The sequence below is a fragment of the Bos indicus x Bos taurus genome, chromosome 13 (assembly GCF_003369695.1).
Source record: "Bos indicus x Bos taurus breed Angus x Brahman F1 hybrid chromosome 13, Bos_hybrid_MaternalHap_v2.0, whole genome shotgun sequence".
NCBI classification, from domain to species: Eukaryota; Metazoa; Chordata; class Mammalia; order Artiodactyla; family Bovidae; genus Bos; species Bos indicus x Bos taurus.
The window spans coordinates 26208147-26225065 of NC_040088.1; the positions used below are offsets into that span (position 1 = coordinate 26208147).

At 47.9% G+C, this 16919-nt stretch overlaps 1 protein-coding gene across 1 annotated transcript in view; it reads left to right on the forward strand.

Moving 5' to 3' along the window:
* The first annotated feature begins 4620 nt into the window (after positions 1-4620).
* The window catches only part of ZNF831 (zinc finger protein 831), a 74021-nt gene continuing 61722 nt past the window's right edge, over positions 4621-16919 (forward strand). The window contains exons 1-2 of the mRNA XM_027559044.1: positions 4621-8163; positions 9262-9401. Of these exons, the coding sequence (XP_027414845.1) occupies positions 4651-8163; positions 9262-9401 (3653 nt within the window). The 5' untranslated portion in view covers positions 4621-4650. The remainder of the gene's footprint in view (positions 8164-9261; positions 9402-16919) is intronic.

Genomic DNA, 16919 nt, shown 5'->3' on the forward strand with positions numbered 1-16919 from the left:
CCCTTGGTTCAGAGTGAGAATCATCAGCGCAGCCCTTTGTGGTTTTCCTGGGAAAAGTGCCATGTCCCCCCTCCCCAACCTCCGGAAGGTGCTGGTGGGCTTGCTACCTTCCTGGCAGCGATCAGCTGCTACTAAAAGGTGTCAATTTTGCTGTGATCACGCAACAGGCTGCAGAGAACAAAATAATCATCGTGGCAGGTGTGTCAGAGATGTAGCGCTCTTTTTCTGGAATTTCTATTTTGAAGCCCCACTCCTCCCACCTCAAGGCAGTCAGTTCTGGACTTCTTTTCTCTCTCCCCTGATGATGGGCTTATTTCAGGAGACAGGTGGTGCTCAGCCCCCAGCTCCGCTCACAAGCCAGCCCCCCCTCGCTGAGTCACCCCTTCTCCTGCATTGCCCTGGGTCTGACCCACTTTCCGGGTCACTCCCAACCCCCTCTTGGGTACTATGGGAGTCGTCCTGGGCTGTAGCCCTCTGGGCTGTAGGGTTCTGGGCATGGAACCTTGGGGGCTTCTTCCATCCCTCCCACTGGACTCGTCTCTGCAGCTATTGCTATTGTGGGTCTTATCACCTCCCTCTGGCTTTCCTCCTTCCCACTTCCTCCCAACCCAAGGATGGTCCTCATCAGAGTCCCCTTAGGGTTTAGGCTTTGGAATTTATAAGTCTGTCCTCTGTTTCTGCCATAATAACTCCATTGGAAGCCCTGGCCATTCATCCTTCTCTGCATTTACCACTTAGGAACAAATTGCAGGCAGTCTTGCTGGGCATGAGATTTTCTGGGGCTACAGAGCCCACTGGGTGTGTCTCCTTGGCCAGGTGGCCATGCCAGCCATTGCGCCTTCAGCCCCCAGGGGGTAACATGTTTATATGATCTCTTGTTCCCCAACCTGGTTAGGTGAGCTCTAGGTGCCCTCAGTGAGGACTTGCTTGACGATACACTCTCTCTCTTTTTTTTTTTTTTTTAAATATTTTTTATTGTGGTAAAAGTCACATAATATAAAACATACTATTTTACTATTTTAACATATTTCACTGTATAGTTCAGTGGCACTAAGTGCATTCACATTGTCATGCAACTCTCACCATCATCCAACTCCTGAATTTTTCACCTTCCCAAACTGAAACTCTGTCCCCATTAAAGACTAACTACCCCTCCCCGCTTGCCTCCTCTCCACCCTCCCCAGCCTGAGGCATCTATCAGTGTACAGTCTAACTCTGTGAATTTGACTATTCTAAGTACCCCGTATAAGTGGAATCAAACAGTGTCTGCATCTAATGTATATTGGAATGTATTTTAAGGTTAACTTAATCTATGGATGACACACTCCTTAAAGCTTCCTTCACCCTGCTTTCCCACTTCCCTGTCAGTATTACTTGAAATCACCTCCTAAACCGAATCCTTATCATGCATGGCCTTCTTTCTTGGGAACTGCACCTGAGACAGCCTCCCTTCCCGGAGGCTCTGAAGGGAGTTGGCTGCGCTGACTGATGGGGAAGAGACAAGGGGTAGGAGGGAAGGTGGGGAGGGGAGGATTCGCTCATTAATAGTTCAAAATATTATGGCGTATCACTGGAAACTCAGATGAACCAAGCACTTCCTCCCTGCCTGATGCCACCCTCGATGTTTTCATACACGTCATTCATCTGATCCTCCCAGTAGCTGTGCCCGAGTGACCTGGGAGCCAGGTGAGCAGAGACAGGAAGGCGGGCCTGATGGTTCTCCTGGGAAGCACCTGGAAATTTCTCAGCTAGTAGGAAGGACACGGCACCTTCAAGGAAGCCTCATCTTCTCTTCACGGCAGTGCTTAGGAATTCTAGTAGCTCCTACCAATCCCTGGGGATTTCTGTCTTTAAGTCTTTCCTTAAAAAATTACAAGGTCTCAAGTCTGTGAGATCTACAATGCAGACAGGTTTATGAGGAACAGAGAATGGGAACGACAGTCTTGGGACGAAAAAGAGAAAAATGATTAATTGTAGCATTTGCCAATTTCTGTGGTATAAATACTTCCACTGAAGCCAATCCCAAGCTATGACTGTGACATGTAGCTATTAAGTTGTGTCCAATTCTTGTGATCCCATGAACTGTAGCCCTCCAGGCTCCTCTCTCCATAGGATTTCCCAGGCAAGAATACTGGAGTGGCTTGCTACTTCCTTCTCCAGAGTATCTTTCCCCTGTGTTGTTGCCACCTTTTGGCTCTTTTGAATTGTGGCTATCAACATTTATGATTTATTTATTTGAATACCTATTTTTAATTCTTTTGGGTATATACGAAGACGTGGAACTTCTGGGTCAGGTAGTAGTTCTGTGTTTAACTTTTTGAAGAGTTGCCAAGCTGTTTTCCACAGTGGTTGCATCATTTTACATTCTCACTAGGGCTAAAATTTTTCCACATCCTCAGCAACATGTTACTTTCATTATTATTATAACAATGTGCTAGTTGACATGAAGTCATATCTCATTGTGATTTTGATTTACATTTTCTAATGACTAGTGATATTGAACATCTTAACATGTGTTTTTGGCCATTTGTGTAACTTCTGGGAAATAGATGGGAAGACAGTGGAAACAGTGTCAGACTTTATTTTTGGGGGCTCCAAAATCACTGCAGATGGTGACTGCAGCCATGAAATTAAAAGACGCTTACTCCTTGGAAGGAAAGTTATGACCAACCTAGATAGCATATTCAAAAGCAGAGACATTACTTTGTCAACAAAGGTCCATCTAGTCAAGGCTATGGTTTTTCCAGTGGTCACGTATGGATGTGAGAGTTGGACTGTGAAGAAAGCTGAGCACCGAAGAATTGATGCTTTTGAACTGTGGTGTTGGAGAAGACTCTTGAGAGTCCCTTGGACTGCAAGGAGATCCAACCAGTCCATTCTAAAGGAGATCAGTCCTGGGTGTTCATTGGAAGGACTGATGCTGAAGCTGAAACTCCAACACTTTGGCTACCTCATGCGAAGAGTTGACTCATTGGAAAAGACTCTGATGCTGGGAGGGATTGGGGGCAGGAGGAGAAGGGGACGACAGAGGATGAGATGGCTGGATGGCATCACCGACCCGATGGACATGAGTTTGGGTAAACTCCAGGAGTTGGTGATGGACAGGGTGGCCTGGTGTGCTGCAATTCATGGGGTTGCAAAGAGTCAGACACGACTGAGCAACTGAACTGAACTGATATCTTCTTTGGAGAAATGTCTGTTCAAACCCTTTGCTCATTCTTTATCTGAGTTGTCTGTCTTTTTGTTATTGAATTATAAGAGTTCTTTATATATTCTGGATTTATCCTGCATATGATTTGCAAATATTTTCTCCCATTCTGTGAGTTTTCTTTTCACTTTCTTGATAGTGTCCTTTGATGTACAAAAGCTTTTAATTTTGAAAGAATTCAATTTATCCTTTTATTTTAATTGCTTGTACTTTTTGTGTCATAACTAACAGCCCATTGTCAAATCCAAGGTCATGAAGATTTATTCTGATGTTTTCTTCTAACAGTTTCATAGTTTTAGTTTTTACATTTAGGCTTTAGATCAATTTCAAGTCAATTTTTGTATGTAGCCTGAGGTAGGGATTCAATTTCATTCTCTTGCATGTGAATATCCAGTTGTAGTAACTTTGCTTTTAACATGCTTTATTGAATTGCAGATTTATATAATTTAACTTTTAATTGTGGGCACATTTGGACTTCCCTGGTGGCTCAGATGGTAAAGAATCTGCCTGCAAGCAGGAGACTTAGGTTTGATCCCTGGGTCGGGAAGATCCCCTGGAGAAGGAAATGGCTACCCACTCCAATATTCTCACCTGAAGAATTCTATGGACAGAGGAGCCTGGTGCGCTATAATCCATGGGATAGCAAAGAGTCAGACATGACTGAGCATGCACACACACACAAATAATGCATAATTTTCTAGTGTAAGCAAGACCAATGCAAGAATTGAGACATAGATACATGCTAAAGAATTATGAATTGTTTTCTGAAATTCAAATTTAACTGGGAGTTTTGTATTTTCATTTGTTCAGTCTAGTAAGCATCCCTTCAGATCAGTTTTCTTCCCTGTTGTCCTTATCCAACAGCAGAAACTCAGCACTCCAGAGTGGAAGATGCTGATTCTCTGCCCACTCTACAGATCTAAAAACCGAGGCCCAAATGAAGAAAGGGACTTGCCCCAAGGCATGGGGTCACTGTGGACTTTGAGGCCCTTAATGAGCTGCACGACTTTCTTTTGTCACGAAGTCAGCACATGTTCTGAGTGTCCCCTCTGCACAGGGCACTGTGCTGGGTAGGGGGATGTCACTGACAAGCCCACCATGTACCTGTGTGCAGGGCAAGAATCAAGAGTTCTCTTTGGAAAATTAAATAAAAGACAGGATTCAGACAGACCTGGGTCTGAACCCTGCTCTATCATGTTTCAGCTTCACGACAAGTCACTTCCACTTGCCGAGCTTCAGTTTCCCCCCTGTTTTTTACAAGAGCATAAGGGCATTTTTTTGCGGGGTGGGGGGGAATTGTTGTGGCTTCAGTAGAGGTGATGAAATGCTCAGTGGGGGCAGGCAAGTGTGTACTGTACAGCGAGAGAAGAGAGGTACCCACAGTAAAGTCCGGTTGTTGCTCACAGGTTTCCCAGCACCCCAGGCCACCCAGATGATGTGGGATGGATGTGCCAGAACTCGCCTGTCCTACCTCGCCTGCCAGGGACCAGCCGGCACCTGCTTCTGGCCCCCCAGGGGCCCCGGGTGGGCAGGCATCGCCTCACTTGACCCTGGGCCCCGTCATCCTGTCTCGGGAGCAGGGCCTGGCCCCCACCGTGTTCCTGAAGGCCCTGCCCATCCCGCTGTACCACACAGTGCCTCCGGGAGGGCTCCAGCCACGTGCTCCCCTCGTGACAGGCAGTCTGGACGGGGGCAGCCTGCCCTTCGTTCTCGGCCCCCTGCTGCAGCCTGAAGGGCTTGGTCCCACCCGAGCAGGGAAGCCGGTGGCCCCGGGGCTCACAGTGAACATCGTGGGTGCTCTGCCCATCCTGTCACCGGGCCTGGGGCCCGCTCTGGGCAGCCCAGGCAAGGTGCGCAACGCTGGCAGGTACCTGTGCCCACACTGCGGCCGGGACTGCCTGAAGCCCAGCGTTCTGGAGAAGCACATTCGGTCCCACACAGGGGAGCGGCCCTTCCCCTGCGCCACCTGCGGCATTGCCTTTAAGACCCAGAGCAACTTATATAAGCACAGACGGACCCAGACACACCTCAACAACTCCAGACTCTCTTCGGAGTCTGACGGTGGAGGGAGCAGCCTCCTAGAGGAAGGTGAAAAGGCTGCTGAGCCCACGGGGGCCGACCGGGCGCTATCACAAAGACCCCTTTCTCCCGGCACCCACGCCGCTGGGCACTGCCCAGTGCCCACCGTGCATGTGTCCCTGGTTGCCAAGAACCTGGATCGGAAGTTGGACGCTGTTCCCTGTCGGGGGTCCACGTTTGATATCAAGGAGGCCCCTGTAGACTCTGCTCCCGGGCTCCCGCTGGCCAGCCCGCAGTCGAGGTGGAAGCTGCCAGAGCCTCGGTCCCCGACGGCCAGTAGGCCGAGCTCAGCGCTGCAGCAACAGCAGGTGGAGAAGCCTGGAGACTCCAAGCCCTCGGAGGGCCGGCTGCGGAAGTGCGAGAGCACCGACTCGGGCTACCTGTCCCGTTCGGACAGCGCGGAGCAGCCGCCGGCCGCCGGCAGCCCCCTGCACAGCCTGTCGGAGCACAGCGCCGAGTCCGAGGGCGAGGGCGGCCCCGGGCCCGGGCGCGCGGAGCGGGTGGCTGGTCTGGAGCTGGAGAAGAGGCGGCTGGAGGAACGCATCGCCAGGCTCATCTCGCACAACCAGGCTGTGGTGGACGACCCCCAGCTGGCACACGTGCGGCCCCGCAAGACGGTCCTGTCCAAGCAGGGTAGCATTGACCTGCCCATGCCTTATACCTACAAGGACTCCTTCCACTTCGATCTGCGGCCGCCGGGACCCGGGAGGCTGCCGGCCGCCCTGCGTGCCGCGCGCTCCACCTGCACGCCCCCGGACAGGGCACGCCCCCTCTTCTTCCACTCGGTCCCCACGCAGCTCTCCACTGGCACCGATTGCGTGCCAGTCACCAGGAGCAACTCACTGCCCTTCGTCGAGGGCACCGGGACGTGGCCGGAGCCGCCGGAACCCCAGGACTCCTGGCCCCAGAAGCAGAAACCTCTGAGCCCCAGGCCCACCCCCGCCCGCCTAGCTGATGCCCCCGGCGGGCACCCTCGGGCTCTAGTCAGACAGGCGGCGGTGGAGGACCTGCCGTGTCCCCTGACCGCAGATGCCCTGGCCCCCGCGGAGGACCCAGAGGGAAAGAGACCAGCTGCTGAGGAGGGGTCTGCCAGCAAGGGCCAGGCAGCTGCTAAGAAACGCGGCCAGAGGAAACTGAAGATGTTCTCACAGGAGAAGTGGCAAGTGTATGGGAAGGACACGTTCAAGAGCATCTACCAGAGAGCGAAAGCCAGTCACCGTGGAGGCAGGAAGGCTACCGAGGTGACAGTGGGCGGTGGGGCAGCGCTGGAGCGTCCTCTCCAGCAAGAGGCCTCAGGTGGTGGGGACACTGTTGTGGGGGCCAAGCCAGGGCCGTGGGCAAGTCCACCAGTCCTGGCAGGCCTCTTGGTGACTGAGCCACATAAGCAGAGGGAGACAGTGGCTGGAACAGGAGGCCCTGACCAGCTGGGCTCTAACAGGGCCGTCTCACCCCCAACCCTCAGCAGTGGAGAAGCCCTCTGTTTGGACAGCAAGAGCCCTCTGCTTCCTCCACATGAGGGCCCGGAGCTGGAGTGTCAGCAGTTCCCAGCATCTGGTCCCCCCAAAGAGGGTGACCTAGAGGCTCCCAGGCCAGACTCCAAGCTGGAAGGTGGCACCTGCGGTGGTGAGGGCACCAAGGAAACCTGTCAGCAGGCCCATGTGGTCCCGAGAGGGCCTGGTGGGAGCTCAGGAGAGCCCAAGGCCCTGGAGGAAAAGCTCCCCTCAGAGAGGAAGAAGCTGAAGGTGGAGGAGCTAAGCTGCCAGGAGCTCCTGGGAGCAGGAGGAGAGATTCCTGGTGGCCCCATGCAGACTGCCTCACCACCACCTCAGAACCAGGACACTGACCCTGGGGAAAAGCCAGGGGGGCTGCCTGGAAGTGGCAACTCCACAGAGAGTGTCATATCTGGGGCCCTGAGGTGGGAGGGTCCTCAAGACACGGAGCCTCCACCACGTCCCCCTGGGTGTCCCTCCCAACTGGCCTCCCACCCTCCGGCTCCTCACACCCTCACTGACTCGGTGGACATGGTCTTTCCTCCCCAGTACCTCCTCAGGTTTCCCCAGAGAGACACCCGCCCCCTGTCACCTCTCCCCCAGAAGCTGGACCAAGGCCAGGACTCTATCTGCAAGAGAAGGGGGCCTGAGGTACAGACATCCTTTGCCGAGTCAGGGCAGGGGGCCCTCCTGCCTCCCTGTCCTATCTCAGGCCAGGCCCCAGCTGGAGAAGACAGCTGCTGGAAATACCCCAGCTGGTCCAGGTCATGTGACCAGAGAAAGGGGCTACAGAGAGAGGAGAGGGGCGGCTTGAATGCTGGTATACCAATAGCCAGGGCCCTCAAGGGGTCAGCCTCCTTCTTGCCTGCCTCAATGTGTGAATCCTGGAGGAGTGGGACCCATGACACCCAAGAAATCTCCAGGAGCAACACTGTGGCGAGGGCCGGGCCCTCTGGGGGTGTCCTCAATTCCTGGGAACCCACTGGAGAGCTGGGGGCACCTTCTGAGAGTGCTACTCAAGCCCCTTCTTCAGGGTCTCTAGCCTGCTGCTCCCACCAGGCTGGCTCCTCTCTCTCGGCCAGCATGGCCCCCCACTGGCCTGAGTTGGCCTTGCGCACCAATGCAGAACCTGCCAGGAGCTGCGGGGTCCAGGGCTCTTTTCCATCGCTGAGGGCCGAGCCCCGGCTCACGTGGTGTTGCCTGAGCCGCAGCCTCCCCCTGCCAATGGAGCAGAAGGAGAAGGATGCTTCTGTGTACCTGGGCTTACATTTGCCTGGAGGTGGCCTCCAGGGTGAGGGTCCGGACGCCTGGCTGGTGAGCAAAACAGTGTCTGGAGCATGGACCAGGATACGCCCTGGAGATGGAGGGCAGATGCAGATGTCGAAGGTAATACCAGCTTTGCCCCAGGGCCCTGGGAGCCGAGGGAGGAAGTTTGGCAGGCAGGACTTGTGATAATGGAGAGAAAGTGTGAGGCCGTCTGGTATAGCCTCTGCTGTCCTGTAGAATGTCTTCTCAGCCCACTTCCAAGGGAGTGAATAGAGGCCCCAAGAGTAAAATAAAATGAAAGAAAATCATGAAAAAAAGAAGTTTCAAAGGAAAGTATAACTGTACCTACCACTCTGGGTGAGATCTTTTTCATAACAGGACATAAACTTTGACTAGGAGCTTCCTGGTAGCAGAGGCAAAAAGTAAAAATGAAATGCTGCTCAGGGGAGCTCCCTGGGTAGTCAACAATTATAAATCAGAAACCCTTACTGAGAGACAGACACCAGGAAAAAACTCTTCAAAAGAGAGCATTATCATTCCAGGGATTCCAGAAAAATAGTTGCTATAATCAGATTCGACTGATTCCTGAGTTTCCTGGGAGCAGTGGCAGAAAGGTTAAGGAGCTGAGTGCTCTAGAGGGTTGATTAATCCTTGGTGATTAAAAAGGCTTAGAGTCCCACCATTAGAGGGACCCCATGCACCTGGATTGTATCATCAAGGATCCTGTCCCACCCTGGGATGTCTTGGGCCAGCGTGACTGAAGAGGGTCCTGTAGCCTCTGTTCTAATTTAATCGTGTGGAACAACAGGGCCTGGGTCCCTGTAAGCAGAGCTTACAGGCTGCTCTCCCTGGTAGTACTGTCTTCATCCCAAGAGTGGTGGATTAGGAAAGATTGTGTTGGGCCTGAGAAAGGCGGAATCTAAAACCCAAGTTAGCCTCCTTCCTCCAAAAGGCAATCAGTTACTGGGAGTGGATTTTGCTGAAGGAGGGCAAGGAGACAGCCATGGTATCACCAAAGGTCAGGGCTTTCCTCTGTGGATCCAGCCCAGGCAGGTTCCAGAAGATTCTGCCCAGGAATGCACAGACCAGTTAGCAAGGCAGTATTTTGATGCCTGATTTCTCCGGGCAGGCGTCCTGTCTGCAGTGGGAGACCCCTCTGTGTTGTTCCCACCACAAGGGCTGTGAGCAATATGACGCCAGTATCACTGGTATTTTCAGCTCTCTGACCCAACAGCCCGAGGGATGCTGTCCCGGGACCGGGTGTCTGAGCCAGAGTGGAAGAAACGACGGTCTCGTAGAAGAGCGAAGATGCCTCGTGGGAGCAGCAGGTGGAAACATCTGAGCACCCACTCTAAAAGGTAGGGCGTGTGGCCTCCTCTGTCACTTCCCCATCTGACGCTGTAACTGCAAACTGCAATTTCAATAAACCTGCAAAGAAAACTTCACCAGGGATTCAAAAGGCATCTCTGTGCCCAGAGAGAAAGGGAGAGAGAGCGAGAAAGAGAAACAGAGAGAGAGAGTCCTGTTTAGGAACTGGGGTCTAGAGTTTCATGGTTGTAAGACTCAAATGTTTCCCCATCAGTCTACTAGCTCTGTGTTTTTCAATGGTGCCCTTTTTAAGGCCAGGCATCCAGCAAATATTTGAAACAACTGAGTGGAAAACACATCCATCCAGTGTAAGTCCTGAAGAGAGAGCGTGTTAATTATTTACAGGTTTTATTGCTTTTTTAATTATGCAAGTGATGCATGTCCTTTGCAGAAAAATTAGAAAATGCACATGAACAAGGAGAAGATAATAAAATATCTTAGTGATCTCACCATTCAGAGACAATCACATTGAGGTGTGTGCCCTTCTAGACTTTTCTCTGTGATCTGAGTGCATATGTAAACTCCCAACTGCAAATGAGGCGGGGGGTAGGGGCAGGTGGATTTTAACACTCCTCTTTTAGCATGTCATTCTGATTGTCTTGCCTCTTTGCTCAAAACCCTTCACATTGCCCACTGTGTGCAAGTTACAAACCAAATTCTTTAATCAGCACCACGACTCAGCTGCTAAACAGCAACGCTGCCCTGCACCCGCGGCAAGGTTTTTCTGTCCCGTTTTCCCACGGTTGTTCCCTTCCCCCTCAGTGTGACTTGTGGTCCCAGTCCTCATCCATTCTCCATTTGACACTCTGAACCCAGATCCCTGAGGCTCTCTTGCACCTCCACACCACACCTCGCCCCCGCAACGATGTCTCCTTCCAGGAATGCTTGGCCTTCTCCTCCTCTTGTAGGTGTTTGATCCAGACCTAGGTGCTCATCAGGAGGCCACGCAAATCCCTAATGCTTGCCTACAACTACTCAGAGTCTCCGTGGCTGGAGATGACAAACCCTATTTTGAGTCCCCTGCCCTTGTTTTACATGTCTGCCAGGACCACGTTTCCAGAGCTGGCATCACTGAGGGTTTACTGTGTGCCAGGCTCCCCATTTTTCTCACGAGGACACTGTGACCCCCAGAGGGATTGGGCAGCCTCCGCAGGGACCCAGATCTGAACCAGCAAGCCTTCTTCCAGTGCTTGTGTGTGGAACGGCAGCTTGCCCTGGTGTTCCCAGCCCATAACAGACAGGAAAGTCGCATAGGGTTTTCTGTAGATTTTTTGTGATGCTGTGTCAAATTCAGTGGGTCCGAGTGCTATCCAAGAGTCTGTATTTTTTTTTAATTTTTATTTATTTATTTTTGCTAATTCTATTTTAAATTTTTTTAATTGATTTTTTCTTTGTTTTTAATTGAAGGATAATTACAATGCTAATTCTATTAAAATTTTTTTTTAAATTATGAAAATGTAACACATTTACAGGAGACTTGGAAAATGCAGAACAAAGTTACATATAGTTTCATGATATATTATTTTTTTAAGTAGATAAAATTTTTAGTTCGATTTTCAATACCAAACTCTCAAAAATTAATAGAGTAAATATACAGAGAAGTAGAAAGATAGAGTAGACCTGAAAAGCATTATGAACCAATTCAACATAATTGAGATCTATACAATTTTCATATAACAGTAGCATACAAATTCTATTCAAGTTCCTATAGACTGTAAAGTAGGGGACACTGGAACATATCCAGGGACATAAGACCAGATACAAAAATTTCATGATCTAAAAGTATTGAAATCATATAGAGTCTGTTCTCATCACTGTTAAATTATGTTAGTGGTCAATATCAAAACATATTTTGGGATAGGCTACCCACTCCAGTATTCTGGCCTGGAGAAATCTATAGACTGTATAGTCCATGGGGTCGCAAAGAGTCGGACACGACTGAGTGATTTCACTTCACTTTCACGTATTTTCAAGTGCAATATGACATTTATTGAGAGAGATCTTTGGAGAGTCTGTACTTCTAACATGCTCCTCAGTGATGCTGAGGATGCTGGTCCAGAGAGTGGGCTTGGAGAGCAATGCTACATCACCTTGACCACAGCCCAGGAGCACTGGTGTGTGGCTTTGCTCCCACATATCAAGCTACACACTACACTACATCTAAGTGACAATAATCACATAAATCTCCAGACCTCAGTCAGGGTCCCAGGAGATGTGAGGAGGGCCACAAGGCTGGGGGTGCCTCGTTTATAGCTTTCTGTTCCCAGCACTTGAACTAGACTGGTTGAACACACGTTCATCACGATCACGTCCGCAAAGTCTCTCTAGCCATGGAAGGTAACATATGCACAGGTTCTGGGGATTAGGATAGGGCCATCTCTGCAGGGGTGAGTGGGTATTAATCTGCCTACCACACGCTCTGTCTCCATCTATCCCCTAGATGTGAATGACTATATTATAGGATGTGTGTATCCATTTATATATCCATCTACCCACTCACATATGTATGTATGTTTGCATATCTATATCTACCTATCTATCAATATCTATCCATCCATATACCTACCTACCTTGTCTATCTATCTATTGATATCTGTCTGTCCATCCATTCATCTGTCTACCTTGTCTATCTATTTATCTATCTATCCATCCATCCACCTATCTATGCTGTCTATCTATCTATCAACCTGTGTGTTCTCTCCTTAAGAAAGAAGCCCATTTTAAAATTCATGCCCCCATTTTCACTCCATTTGTCTTTAATATTCTACAGGAAATGAAATACTGTGGCAGAGATTCCCCTATGGGTCTCAGCTCACAGAGTATTGGAAACTCATGTATCAGCATATTCTCTCTCTCTCTCTCTTTGCTGTGCTGCATGGTTTGCGGGATGCACTGGAGAAGGAAATGGCAACCCACTCCAGTATTCTTGCCTGGAGAATCCCAGGGACGGGGGAGCCTGGTGGGCTGCCATCTGTGGGGTCGCACAGAGTTGTATACGACTGAAGCGACTTAGCAGCAGCAACAGCATCTCCCCGACCAGAGATTGAACCTGGGCCCTTGGCAGTGAGTGTGGAGTCCTCACCACTGGACTGCCAAGGAATTCCCATCTTTTTCTCTTTTTTTTGGAAAAATAAAAATAAAGAAAAATACAGAAAAGTTTAGAAAATCTATAACAGATTCATGAGTGCTGATCCAGAATTAACAGATGTTAACATTTTATCATATTTGCTTCAGAGCCTTAAAAAAATAAAACAAATAAAATATTACTTTATGTAGTATTTAAATATTACATAAAATAAAGGAAATAGAACAAAAAGATAATTATGTAGCTTTATATGTTTGGTGCTATTTCCATCCATGTGTTCATACCTTATAATCAATGTATCCACTAATATATAAATTGTTTAGTATCTTTAAAATATATGTGTATATTAATATATATATCACATTGAATTTATCATCTTGCAGTTTGATGTTTAAACTCCATATTGTGTTTTTGAAGATATAGCCATGTTGATACATTCAGATAAAACTCCTTCATCTTAATTGCTATAGAGTATTCTATCCCGTGAGAATTACACATTGCATTTTCCATTCCCCTATTTATGGACATTTAAATTGTTTTCAGTTTTTTGTGTATGTGTTAACTTTGCCATGAACATGCTTATGTGTGCCTCCTTAAACACAATGTGAGAGGCTTTCTAAGAAATATACCTTAAAGTGGAATTACTGGGTTATAAGATAATCACACTTTCAACTTGACAATGTGAGAGTTTGCACGCTCCCATATTCTTACTAATGTTTGTCAGGAGCAGACTTTTCATGTTTTGCCGACCCAGAATGTGTGGGATTGTGTATATATCCTAGAATTGCATATATCCTTTGCCTGTCATACATAACTACAGGTACTTCCCAAGTCTGTTATCTGATGTTTAAGCCCATGCATTTCTATTTACCCACGAAATTGTAAACATCCTGCCTCTTCATTGCCTTTGGCATGTCAAGTCTTTATTCTGGGATTATTTTCTTCTGTCTGAAGCATATTCCTGGGAACTTCCTTTAGAGAAGAAAAATTTCACTTTTTATGAGTCTTAAAATGCATTTATTTCATCCTTGTTGTTGAAAAATATTTTTGCTGTGTCTCCAGTCTTAATTTCACTTTTATTTCCTCCTAATCCATCAAAGCTCCTACTGCATCATCATTTAGTTTCCGTTTTATGGAGAGAAGTCAGCGATTCATCTGCTCATCTGTCTTTTGAAGGTCTTTTTTCTCTGGCTACTTTTAAAGATCTTCTTTAATCTTTGGTGTTTCATACTTTTACTTTGATGTCTCCAGATGCACGTCACTGTAAATTATCCCATTAGGAATCCCCTGGGCTTCTGGTATTTGTTTCCTTGTTTGACATCGCGTGTATGCAGGCTCAGTCATGTCCAACTCTTCTGTCCGGGGGGGTTTCCCAGGCAAGAATACTGGAGTAGGTTGCTATGTCCTCCTCCAGGGGATCTTCCTGACCCAGAGACTGAACCCGCATCTCTTGTGTCTCCTGCATTGGCAGGCAGATTATTTACCAGCTGAGTCACCAGGGAAGCCAGTAAGCTGAGGTTTTGGGAACTTCGTGGTGGGTTTCTCCAGTAATTTGTTTTGCTTCTGCTAGGTACCTGGGAGCACCCATTGACAACTACTTTAAAGAAAATTCTTACTTGTAGTTTTTTCCATGTCCCAGGGTAATGTGAATTCAGATTGCAAACCCATGAGAAGATAGACTCAGTGTTATAAAATTAACAGGAGACACTTTTGCCCTCTTTACTCAGTGATAAGATTGGAATTAAAAAAAAAGTTCTCTGGGCTGGTGTTGGGGGTAGGGTGTATTATTCTGAATTCACCGAGATATTGAGGATATAACCTCTGAGGTCTCAGCTTTACGCAGGACAAGAGGTTGGGTCTTCTGGCCACCTCTCACACAGGGTAGATTCTGGGTTTGAATTCTGCGCCCCACACTGCCCCACCAGACCATGAACACGGAACAACAGGCTCCTGTGGTTTGGCAAATGCCCTCAAAATGAAAACATTCTCACTTATTTAGGTTTCTATTTTCACTTGGGTTTTGACTTTTAAATATATCTTACCTTCTAATCAGAACACCAGTACATTTAAATATAAGTTGTAAACATTTTCATATTTTAATCTGCATTTTTAGTTGGTTTCGGTATCAGGGTAAATAGGAAGGTAGGCAACCAGAGTAGCTTAGCCCACTGTTCTGTGGAAATGGGCTTCTTATTTTTTAACCTTGTTTATGCTTCTCTGGCTTCCGTGGTAGCTCAGGCAGTGAAGAATCTGCTTGCAGCGCAGGAGACACAGGCAACACCGGTTTGATCCCTGGGTCGGGAAGATCTCCTGGAGGAGGGCGTGGCAACCCACTCCAGTACTCTTGCCTGGAGAATTCCATGGACAGAGGAGCCTGACAGGCTACAGTCTGTGGGGTCGCAGAGTTAGAAACGACTGAGTGACTAACACTTAACACTTAGACTTCTCTGATCATCAAGAAGTTGCATATTTTGATGTAGTCAGATGGAGCTCCCTTTTCCTTCATGGTTATGATTTTCTGATCTTGTCTAAGAAATTTTTCCTTACTGTCAGTCTCCCAGGGTCACAGATACAAAATGATAGTCTCATGTTCTTTCTCTATCTGTATTAACATAAAAGAAGGGTTTATTTTTATATTTACGTAGAAAACAACGGACCTTGGGTCAAATTTAGCTCTTGACTTGTTTCTTTATACCCTTGTGAGGAAGGTATGGTTTCTACATTTAGAAAAATGCATATAGGCATATATGTATATATACACATATATTTGCATAAAAATATATAAATGTATACATATATGAGCTTCCTTTGTGGCTCAGACGGTAAAGAGTCTGCCTGCAATGTGGGAGACCCAGGTTCAACCCCTGGGTCGGGAAGATCCCCTGGAGAAGGAAGTGGCAACGCACTCCAGTACTCTTGCTTGGAAAATCCCGTGGATGGTGGAGCCTGGCAGGCTAAAGTCCATGGGGTTGCAAAGAGTCAGACACGACTGAGCAACTTCACTTTCACTTTCATATACATATATATAAATATGTATTTATGTATGTGTTAAGTTGCTTCAATCGTGTCAACTCTTTGTGACCCCATGGGGGGCCCAGGAAGTTCCTTTGTCCATGGAATTTTCAAGGCAAAAATACTGGAATGGTTTGCCATGCCCTCCTCCAGTGGGTCTTCCTGACCCAGGGATTGAACCTGCATTGGCAAGGAGATTCTTTACCACTAATGCCACCTGGGAAGCCCATAAATATATGTGTGTGTAGTATATATACACACATAAAAATATGTGGTAGAGACTTTATATGGCTTGTAAAGTCTAAAATATTTATTATCTGGACCTTTACATAAAAGGCTTATAGACCCCTGGTCTAATCCACTTTTTTCACTTTTTTGCTGTATTTTAACTTCCTGTGTATACTTGGAATTTATTTCAGGGCCCTCTATTCTGTTTCACTCATCTCTCTGCTACCATCTCAAAATATGTAATGAAAATGGGTGTTTTCATTAATGAAAGTACAGGAGTTAAGGGAGAGGGATTAGAAAAGACAGGATCTGTCTTCAGAGTGGAAATCGGAAAATGTAAAAAGTTCATACTTGGACACCTAATTGCCCTGATGTTAACTAGTAGAGGTATAGAGATTCTGAGCGTCCACAGAAAATGTCTCAGCCGTGCCCAGAGCAGGCACTGGACCATGGAATTGGATTTTATTGATTAATTTGTAACTGTGTACAGTGCTATCTGAAGCATGAAACGCTCAGAGACTGGTTCTAGGAAGCTCCTGACAAATGAACAATGAATTGTGAAGCCCTGAGTGAATTGGGATGAACAAGGAGGAGATTGGAGGTTATGTGGGCAAAGGGCGCTTTGTAAACCCTAAAATGCCCGTTAATCACGGAAGCGGAGAACACAGGAGAAAACATTGAGGGCAGAATTCTCCTAATTGATGGTGTTTTTCCTTGTAAAGCGGAAGTCCGTGTGTCTGCTCACTTAGTCATGACATACTCTCCTCATTCAATGAGATAACTCTGAGGTAAGCTGTAGGCAGAGAACTAGTGCTGAGGCTCTGTCATGCTCTCCACGGCACCAGAGCCCTGATTCCAGGTCCTGTGTGGTAAGGGCGCTGAGGATCTGCTATGCCTTCCCACCGTTTCTGTTTGCTTTATTACTCCTTGTAGGATTAAGGGAGGGTCACGCGGCAGACACGTATTCCTTTTCTGGGATCAGCACATATCAAACCTGCAAGTCTGCCACTTGGGATCTGCCTTCCAAGACTTGCCTGATAGAAAGGGCGGTGGGAGTGGGGGTCAGGGTGGGGTTGGAGCAGGCAGGGTATTCAGTGGCTTTCCACCAGCATCGAGATACATGACAGCCCTACCTGGCCTGCTTTTGTGAGCCTCCCAGTGGACTCCAGAAAAGCTGATGTCC